At 55.7% G+C, this 9,794-nt stretch overlaps 1 protein-coding gene and 1 non-coding gene across 2 annotated transcripts; one reads left to right on the top strand and one right to left on the bottom strand.

Annotated features, from left to right (window-relative positions):
- Positions 1-12: 12 nt before the first annotated feature.
- CTSF (cathepsin F) lies at positions 13-4,727 on the bottom strand. The gene is made up of 14 exons (XM_075545324.1): positions 4,511-4,727; positions 4,323-4,421; positions 3,994-4,078; positions 3,829-3,890; positions 3,445-3,520; positions 2,866-2,979; positions 2,600-2,745; positions 2,421-2,517; positions 2,263-2,343; positions 1,257-1,376; positions 1,115-1,179; positions 951-1,041; positions 643-701; positions 13-541 (listed from the first exon to the last, which is right to left on the bottom strand). Exons 1-14 carry the CDS (start codon positions 4,709-4,711, stop codon positions 467-469), a joined length of 1,371 nt encoding a protein of 456 aa, XP_075401439.1. The 5' UTR covers positions 4,712-4,727; the 3' UTR covers positions 13-466.
- A 2,819-nt stretch (positions 4,728-7,546) lies between these two features.
- LOC142447476 (U6 spliceosomal RNA) lies at positions 7,547-7,653 on the top strand. Its single transcript, XR_012784175.1, has one exon. It is a non-coding gene; the product is annotated as a U6 spliceosomal RNA (small nuclear RNA).
- The last annotated feature ends 2,141 nt before the right edge of the window (positions 7,654-9,794 follow it).

The following is a 9,794-nucleotide window of genomic DNA, read 5'->3' as shown; positions in this document are numbered from 1 at the left end:
ACTCATACCACGTGCGGGGGGGTAGGCAGGTCACCTCTTTATTAGTGTTAGTTACTTTAGCTGTGGGTGGGGACCTGTCCCCCAATCCAGGGGGACCAGGGCATGCCTGACATTAAACGGAGGAGAGCGGAGCCCGCTGGGACAGAGCTGGGCTGAGACCAGAGCCTCTCCCCACTGCTCCTTACCGTGTCCAGGGTTCGAGCCCCAGCTTTGGCGGCCCAGTAGCATCCTTCACCCCAAGAGCCTCCTTGCTATATCAATTCAGCAAAGGTGCGCTTGGAGGGGGGGGGCTCTGGGTGGGGCGGGTGGAGGGAAGGAGGGGCTATGCCCCTCTGCCTACAGTTCACTCCAAGGTGCCCAGTGCCTGCCCTCCACTAGCTGTGCCTCTTGAGGAAGGGCCTGGCCATTCGGGCCTGGCTGAGGCAGGGATGCTGTGGTCAGCATCAGGTCCTGAGCTGGTAGCACTTCAGTCCACCACTGCCGAGGTGGCCATCATGTTCACCCCACAGGCCCCAGAGCCGCGATGCAAGTAGTAGTAGCCCTGGGAGGGGGTGAGGGAGGGCTGGTGAGGGGCTGCGGCCAGGTCAGCAGCAGGATTTGGGGAGAGGGAACATGGCCAGGACCCCAACGGGTGCTACTCACCTGTTCGCCCCAGTCAGTGCCCCAGCTGTTCTTGATGGCCCAGAAGGGGTTGCTGGAGCCTGGGGAGCACGTGAACCCCACGTCAGGGGCTTCCAACTCCCTACACGGCCCCAAGTACTTTGCACCCTTTGCCAGCAGGCGGTGTGCCCCCTGCTGCAGCTACAGGCTGGGAACCTGCCTGCCCTCTGGCTCAGCCTTCCCTCAGGGGGGCCTGGGAGGTACACCCTGGCCTGTAGCCTCAACCCTTCAGCAGGTGCTCCAGGGGCCCTGAGCTTCAAGCCCTGGGCTGGCTGGGTAGTGGGACTCACGGTTGCCGTAACCCACAAGCAGCACAGCGTGATCAATGAGCCAAGGGCTGCAGAGGGGCCGCAGAGGGTGGGCGATCCCGTGGCGGTAGAACTGTGGGGAGAAGAGGGAGTAGCGGTCCCCGCTCCAAGGAAGGGGAGGAGGGGCGCTGCCAGCCAGGCCTCACCTGCATGCCAAAGGCGTTGATGGCCACAGAGATGGGGCCATTCTTGGACAGCCAGGAGGCCAGCTCTGAGACAGGATGGGCGGTGTCAATGGGCGCCTGGGCTCCAACCCTCCCTCCAGGGCCCTGCCTGCCCCTCACTCACTGCGCTCATTCTGGCTCAGCTCCAGGGAGTCATTGATGTAGACCCTTGCCTTGTCCACAGAATAGCTGCAGGCCTGCATGTGGCCCCGGTAGCTGTAGTCTTCCTCCGTCTCCAGCCCTCCTGGGGATCAATGGGGTGGGGTCGGCGGACACAAGGTAGACCCCCATTTACCACTCGCTGGGGCTGCTAACCGCAAGGTCAGCAGTTTGAAATGGCCAGCCTCTCCTCCAGAGAAAAGAGACTTTCTGCCTTTGCACCGGTTCATAGTCTCGGAACCCCCTGGGATACAGTTCCATCCTGTGCGACAGGGTCTCTGAGCTGGAACGGACTCTAGGGTAGTGAGGGAGCCCTCTTCTCACCAGGGGCTGGGATAACCCCTTGATTCCGTAGCCTCCTGTTTCTCAGCACCCCTCGGCCTGAGGCCTTGTTCCGGGGCCACCGCACTGGAGGCTCCAGAGGGGCAGTAAGGAGGGAGCACAGTGGCAGGGATGGACTGGACGGCCAACATCAGCCTCCCAGCTGAGGGTTCCGCTCGGGGCTCCTGCCTGGCTAGCTCTGGACTTGGGCTTGCGTGTCCCCACCTGACCGTCCGCGTCCAGTCACCCAGGTCCTGGGCTGGTCTTGGTGCTACCTCCTCGGGCCCTCCCCCTTCACCCCGCCACCACTGCAGTGCACCTACAACTGCTGCATTGCCACATGGGCTCAGTGGCTCTCCGAGCAGCAGAACCTCTCAGGCCCTGTGTTCTGAGCCCCTGCCCTGTGCCAAGAGGGTCACATCTATGTCCTCACTTGACACTCAAGGCAATCCTATGGCAGGGGAGAGGATGACAAACTATACCCCGTTTCATGGCCAAGGCCACCGAGGCTCAGAGTGGGCTGCTTGGCTCAAGGACTTTAGTCACTAAGGATCAGTGTGAAGGTCTGAACCCGGCTCTCCATGGCCCGCCCCCATCTCTCTCGCTCAGACTGACTTCCTGTCCCCACTCCCATGTCCCCCGGTCCATACCCAGGGTCCTTATGGCTTCGTAGGCATTGGAGGGCATGCCGCCCATGCAGGCCTTGTCCACCTTGTCACAGTCCAAGAGCTCTAGGAGGCAGAAGGCTGGTTCAGAGGAGCCCTCTGGAGGGGCTGGGCAGGGGCCGGGGACCGAGCGGGAGGCTCACCCTGCTCCGAGAGGGAGAGTAGGGATCCCTGGTTCAGGTACCACTGGCCCTCCACGTTGCCGACCACGGAGAAGGCCCAGCAGGAGCCACACATGCCCTGGGACAGAGGATAGATGGGCAGAGTCAAGTCCAGGCCCCTGCCCAGCTCGGCCCACCCTCCTGACACTCTGCACACCAACCTGGTCCTTGACTTTGGTGACAGCTCCCTTTGGCCTCCAGTCCCAATCAGGGGGTGCGGGATCATTGGGCATCTTGGCTCGGCGCAATTTCCTGCCAGAGTCTTCTCTTAGGAGGGGGTTCAAGTAGATGGTGCGGAACTCCTCCTCTGTGGGCCAAGCGGGGACGGGATGGGGTTGGGGCATCTTCTAAGCCAGCCCTGGCCAGGAACCTTGGGAGCAGGCCCTGTGGCCTCCAGATCCAAGAGCGCCCTGGCCACCACGCCTACCTGTGAGGTCGCTGAACTTGGTGACCCCATACTTAGCAGTGCCGCGGTCCAAGGACTGGATCTTCTGAGCTCGGATCATGTTGTTGGTGAAGACGGACATTCGCCAGTTGGATTCTGAGGGTGGGGTGCAGGGGGAAGCAGCAGCACCCCAATTGTTAAGTGTGGGGGCTCACCGTTTGTTTTGTTTTTTAAAGAGAACACAGCCCTGGGGTGGAGTGGGGTGGAAAGGACAGAATGGGAGCTGCTGCTGACTTAGGGAAACAAAAAGGAAGTAACTGGGGTGTCACCACCAGGCACGAGGTGCTGGGAACACGGGGTCGGGAGGTGGAGGTGAGGTGGGTGGAAGGGCATGCTGCTTCAGGAAAAAACGCCCTTGGCACCCCACCCCACTCTGCCCAGACTCAGCAAAAGTACACAGTTTTAGATTAAGGATGTAGGGGAAAAAGACCAGGTGCTTGGGGTGGCTGTCTGTGGGACAAAGACTGGACAAAGACTCAGGCCTTAGAGGTCACCCATGCCCTTCCCCTCCACCAGCCCTCCGTCTGGCTGCGACAGGTCTAACCAAGGCTGGTCCCTCACCCTCCTTTGTTGCATACGTCCGGTTGTAGGTGGTGGCAAAGTTCTTGAAGATCGAGGCCATCTTGTCGGTGAAGTCCTTAAAAATGCCAGAGAGGCTTTAGAGCAGCGGTTCTCAACCTGTGGGTCGCAACCCCTTTGGGGGTCAAATGACCCTTTCACAGGGGTGGCCCAATTCATAACAGTAGCAAAATGACAGTGGTGAAGTAGCAACGAAAATAACTTTATGGTTGGTGGGTTACCATCACATGAGGAACTGTATGAAAGGGTCCCCGCATTAGGAAGGTTGAGAACCACTACTTTAGAGGAAATCGAGCTTGGGGGTGGTGGAAGTAGCAGTGTCATGCGTGCCCTTGTCCCCATCCCCGGCAGAACCAGGCTTCTCACCTTGGGTAGGGGATGCTGATTAGCCAGTGGAAGGACCATATTCAGGGTCTCATTGGTGTTTTCTGGATGGGGGTGGAGCAGAGAAGACTGGGCTTCAGGGCAGGCTGAGCCTGGGAGGGCGGGGCCTGCCCCAGGGCTGTCCAGCGTCCTGAGCTAACGCAGCACCTTCGATTTTGGTATCCACTGGACCACAGTCCCGCCTCAGCAGCATGTGTTTGCCTAACTCATCCAGGACCTCGAAGCTGCAGAGCTGCGGGTAGAGAAGGAGGCTCATCTCGGAGCTAGGAGGGAGGCCAAGCCCATAAGGTCACCTCTAGGGCAACCACCCCATAGGGGAGGAGTGTGTGCCCAGGGACACCCAAGCGCCCTCTTGCCGGCCCGGGCTCCAGGTCTCCCGCAGCTGTCAGGCTTCAGCAATGCTGGGCTCCATTGTCCCTGGGCGGCCTGGGAGGGCGGTGGGGGTCGCGGCGCGGGGTGCCGGGGGCCGCACTCACCAGGGTTTTCTTGGACAGCGGGAGCTGGCACACCGTGGGGTCGTTGCAGGGCGGCTCCTGCAGAGTCGCTTCCAGGGAGTACAGCGACCCCAGGCCCGCCTGGTTGGAGAGGCGGATGAGCCGGGCACAGCCGCGGCTTCACGGACCCCCCCCCCCGCCCGCACCCCAGGCCCCTCCCCGGCGCCCACCCGACGGACGCGCCCGCGGACGGCCCCCAGCGTGGCCCAGGTGCCCGGCGCCCGGCCGCGGTTGTACATCCTCAGGGCGAAGCGGGCCGGCTCCAGCAGCTCCGGGGCGGGCGGCGCCCAGGCGGGCGCGGGGGGGGCGGCGGCGGCGGCGCCCCCCGGGAGCAGCCCCAGCAGCGACAGCAGCTGCAGCCAGGCCGCCATGGCAGCAGCGAAGCGGCGGGCGAGACGCGCGGCCCAACCGACGGGGCGGGGCGGCACGCGCGCCCGCGACGCTCCCTGGACCAATGGGCGCCGGCCTGGGGCGCCTGCGCGCCCGGCCTCTGCCGGAGGCACGTGGGGCGAGGCACGCGGACGCGGCACGTGGGCGCGCGGCCCGGGCCGGATTGCCTGGGGACCGCCACCCGCGCCCGCCGCGAGACGCGAGCCACTGCAAATGGCCCCAGTCCCTAAGACGTCAGCCGCCTGCTTGGGTCTGGGAGCTGCGCTTTGAGGAGGCAGGGCGTTGGCCTGAAAATAAAAATAATAGCATTTACTGCGTGCTTATTACACATGCAAACATTCCTGCCATGTCGCTTTCATCTCATGGAGTCGGCATCGGAGCATCCTGCATGGACTTCCCTAGCAGTCCATGGTACTCAGTATATGCTTCTCCCACGCCATAGTTCAAATGCATCCATTCTTCGTAGGTTTTCCTTACTCAATGTCCAATCTCAGAACTGTGGCCAGACAGCTGAAAGCTGCACTTGAACTCAGACTGTTGGATCCAGAACCTGGGTCCACAGCCCAGTCACCTTTTATTGCCCCCAGTTCTCATCCAGGGAAATACCTGATCGCATTCTCCCAGTTGGCAGTCACTCGTGCTGTGGTGAGGATCAACTGCAAGCCTGCAAGCCCCGAGGCCTTGTAGTGTGGCCTCCAGAGCTCTGGGGGTGCAGTGGTCAGCGTTGGGTTGCTAACCACAGGGGCGGCATTTTGAAACTGCCAGACACTCTGAGGGAGAAAGATGGGGCTTTCTACTATAAAGAGTTGCGGCCTCAGAAATTCACAGGGGGCAATTCTGCCCCATCCTACAGAGTCACCATGAGTCGACATTGACTGGATAAGGGGTAATGACTTCCATAGTGGGCTGCTAGCCATAAGATCGGAACTTCAAACCCACCAGCCACTTAGGGAGAAAGAGGAGTCTTTCTGCCCCAGTAAAGGTTCACAGGCTCAAAAATCCAAGGGGGCAGTTCTATACCTTCCCTTAGGGTCACTGTGAGGCAATATCAAACACTCCTGCATTTCTGCAGCTGCTAGTGGAGAGATGGATGGGAATTTCACTGCCCGGTATTCCCAGCTAGGGGCGTGTAAAATGGGGAGAACGCCTGGGAAACCTGGAGGAAATCACAGAGGAGAGGCAGGGATGAGTGTAAACGTGGGGGGTGCTTCTTGTCCGTGTCTTGAGCCCTTGAGCCAACTTGGAGACCTGTGTCACAGGGAAGTACTGTTCCATTGGATGTTTTTTTGGGAAGTAGATTGTCAGACCTTTCTTCACAGGCACCTCCGAATGAACTCAAACCACCAACCCTTTGGTTAGTAGCTATGAAGCTCTTCGTACCACCCAGAGACTCTCCTGTCACACTTAGGATCTGCTTAGAAAACGTTCAATGAATGAATGAATGAATGATGGCTCTTTCAGCATGCCCTGGAGTGAGTGTGGTGTCACCCCACTGCTGTTGAATGCAGAGCTCTGGTTTCTAAAGAGGAGTCTCAGAACACGCCTGCCATTCTTGACCCAGGACCCTAGCAGTCCATGGGAGCTGCCCTGTTCCCCTTTACACTCTCACACTCTTCACCTCCTGTGTTAGGCAGGGTTTTCCAGAGAAACAAAACCAGGACACATGATTATATATATATAGATAGATTTATTCAGCAAGAAGAATAAAACAGTTAATTAGCCCACACAGCAGTACAGAGGGTTCAGTTCGACTCACTTCTGTGGAACAGGTAATATATTGAAAGTACCTCAACTCACATAGGCTGCCAGTCCAAGGTCAAGGAAGCAGACAGTGGAGTCCTCCCTCTGGCAAGGTAAGCAGAGTCTGCCCACAGGCAGCAAACAGCCACAGTCAGTAGCTCGGGGAGCTTAGCAAAGCAGGCCCAGATGGGATATGGAAAGCAAGCAATGTAAGGCGACAGGATCCACCAGCCTCAAGCTCCAGCAATGTTCGCACCAGCAGCATGGCGAAGAAGCAGGTCCCACAGGAGCCTCAAGCTCAAGCAACATGATCCACGGGTTGGCCTGGCCCACAGGTAGTGTAGCTCACAGGCTGAGGCAGAGAACTAGCTAAAGCAGCAGCACACTCCAGTACACTCTGGTCACCAGAGAGCGGGGTGGGGCTGGGGGGCAGATCTTGCAGAGCCATTTATCTCTTTGCCCTCCAATCAAACTGTGACCTGATTAATCTCACATGTTCCTATGGGCCAGGTTGGCTCACTAAACCTAACCATCACAGTCTGGAAAGGTCTGAAACAGAACCAATGACAAACAGGGGTTCCTAAGGCCCTAGCAGGGGCAGCAGGGGGTTCCTTAGTTCCTTGTTGACATTTCCCTTGACCTTTGTGGGAAGCAGTCATCTTCCTTATGCCTGTTCCTAGGGCACATGAGTCACCTGACCAGTGCCTGGGGAAAGGGAGGGTCACCTTGCCACATTGAGGTGAAACAAACTCACTGCCATCAAGCCCATTACAACTCACGGAAACCCTGTAGGATGGGGTGTCTGAGACTGAAATCTTTATGGGAATAGAAGCCTCAGATTTCTCCTGCAGAGCACCTGGTGGTTTTGAACCACTAATCTTGAGGTTAGCAGCTCAGTGTGTAATCAACTAATCAACTACACTACCAGGGTTCCTTGCTCATCTAGGCCCCCCCACCAAAAAAAAAAAAGTGCTTGCCAAGAGTTCTAATGGGAAGCTGGACAAGCGAAGGAACTCCGGGCCTAGCGGAACAGCCGCAGAACCTGGAGGCTGTGGTGGGAAATGCTTTCAAGTTGGATGCTCACTTCGGCAGCACATATACTAAAATTGGAACCGTACAGAGATGATTAGCATGGCCCCTGCACAAGGATGGCATGCAAATTTGTGAAGCGTTCCATATTTTTGTGATACCAGAAGGGTAGGGAGAAGAGGGGGAGCGGAAGAGAGAAAGGGGGAACTGATTGCAATGATTGACACATAACCACACACCCTTCTACAGGAGGAAGAACAACAGAAAACATGGGAGAAGGGAGCAGCAGTTGGTGTGAGAGAGAAAATAATAACAATGTACAACCTATCACGGGGTTATGAGGGTGGGGGGGGGGAGAGGGGGAGGGGGAAAAAAGCTGATACCAAGGACTCAATAGAAAGTAAATGTCTAGAAAAGAATAAAGGCAACATACGTACAAACATGCCTGATGCAATTGATGAATGGATTGTGATGAGTTGTACGAGCCCCAATAAAATTATTAAAAATAATGAAGAAATTAAAAAATAAAATAATTTTTAAAAGTCTTTGGTGTCCCGTGTGCTCAGGAATAAAATGAAAATAATTTTCTGGATGAAAAATAAAATGCTTCAAGTTGGTTCCAACACACAGGGACCCAGCAGAAGGAAACCCTGACAGGTTCTGCCAATTACACAAGCACAGGCGGGTGATCCCAAAGGGGAATCACCATGGCTGGAGAATGGGGTTTAGAGACTTGTAGAGGTCTCTCTCAGGAGCCCTGGAGGCAAAGTGGCTACAAGTTGGACTGCTGTCTGTAAAGTTAGCAGTTCAAAACCACCAGCCACCTTTGAGAAAAAACACAGGGCTTTCTACTTTAGCCTTGGGTGATAGTTACATGACCTGTTGTCAACGTGAGGTTTCAGACTGAAGGGGTGGAGTTGAGCCTATCAATCAGATTGCAGCTTGATTACCTCATTTGGAGGTGCTAAGGAGATAAATAGCTCGTTGGAGGCAGGGCACAGACTCAGTCTCTGTGAGACATCCTTATTGACAAGCCACATGGAGACAGGCTGATGGCAGCCAATGTCCTGGAGCTGGAAAAACCACGTGGACACCCCTGCCAGTGCTGAGATGCCTCTACCTACCGCCACTGGATCCACAAGACTTTCCATCCACTGGCCTGTGATCTTCCTGCATTTGGCGTCATTGCATGTGTTTGTGAGTCTGAAAAGGACATTATCGATTGATATTGGACATATGGGCTAATATCAGACTTACGGACTTGATCTGGACCGGGCTGGGCTATTTTCTCAATGTTCAACTGCTCTTTTATATAAAGTTCTTTTTTATACACATATGAATTTCTATGAATTTGTTTCTCTAGACAGCCAGGACTAACACACCTTAGAAACTCACAGGGGCAGTTCTATCCTGTCCTATAGGGTCGCTCGCTATGAGTTGACATTGACTCAATTGCAGTGAGCTGAGTTGAACTGTTGAGTTGAGTTGAACTGTTCAGTTGAGTCGAATTGCTGAGTAGAGTTGTATTTTCCAGAGGCCAGGTCCCTAAGTTGCATAAATGGTTTGCACTCAACTAGTAACCGAAAGATTGGCAGTTTGAACCCACAGAGCAACAACGTCGAAAGCAAGGCATGAACCCCACCTTGCCCCCAGTACAAATCTCCAAAAGAAGAAAGTGAGCCTTGGCAATTTGTGTTCGATAAGAAAATCCTACGGAACCTTCTGCTCCATTACCCAGGCAGTCGCCAGGAGTCACACTGACTCACGGACAATAGACTGCTTTTATTTGTTTGTTTTGGGGGGCAGCTTTTCACATCACAAGAATTGAGGACCTTCTGGCCTTTAGTAGACCAGGGCCACCCGGGCCTGAGAAGCTAGGCATGCTTGTTGGAGATAGTCTTGGACAACAGAACATTCTTCCAAATCTTGCTGTACTTTCCAATGCCCTGCATGTATGTGGAAAAACCTGTTTATAACAAGCTGACCTGAGCAGCCTGGCTCTGTTTTATATCTATATAAACACATAGTGCTTGGGGCACAGTTTCAGTATCCAGGAATGCTGGTAAATCAAGGACATACATCCTTGAGCAGGTTCATAGCTGTACAAATGGTTACCGGCCATTTCCAAAGATCATGTCACCAGCGGTAGCGTGCCTGTATTTGTCCGCAGTTAGAGTGGCCCCAATTCTCCAACATCGCTTCTTTGTGTCTTCCAGTGTCAGCCTGAGTAGAGCGGAGCACAGCACATGGATAGTCGATTCCTGCCACATCCGTGGCTTGGTTTTGCTTTTTTCT

The sequence above is a fragment of the Tenrec ecaudatus genome, chromosome 4 (genome assembly GCF_050624435.1).
Source record: "Tenrec ecaudatus isolate mTenEca1 chromosome 4, mTenEca1.hap1, whole genome shotgun sequence".
Classification (NCBI taxonomy): domain Eukaryota; kingdom Metazoa; phylum Chordata; class Mammalia; order Afrosoricida; family Tenrecidae; genus Tenrec; species Tenrec ecaudatus.
This window is presented reverse-complemented; position numbering and strand designations above follow the sequence as displayed.

Coding starts and splice junctions, on each gene's coding strand:
- CTSF (XM_075545324.1), bottom strand. CDS start 4,711: ATGGCGGCCTGGCTGCAGCTGCTGTCGCTGCTGGGGCTGCTCCCGGGG. Junction 3,891..3,993: donor AGTGGATACCAAAATCGAAG/GTGCTGCGTTAG, acceptor ACCCCCATCCAG/AAAACACCAATGAGACCCTG. Junction 1,377..2,262: donor CGAAGCCATAAGGACCCTGG/GTATGGACCGGG, acceptor ATTGATCCCCAG/GAGGGCTGGAGACGGAGGAA.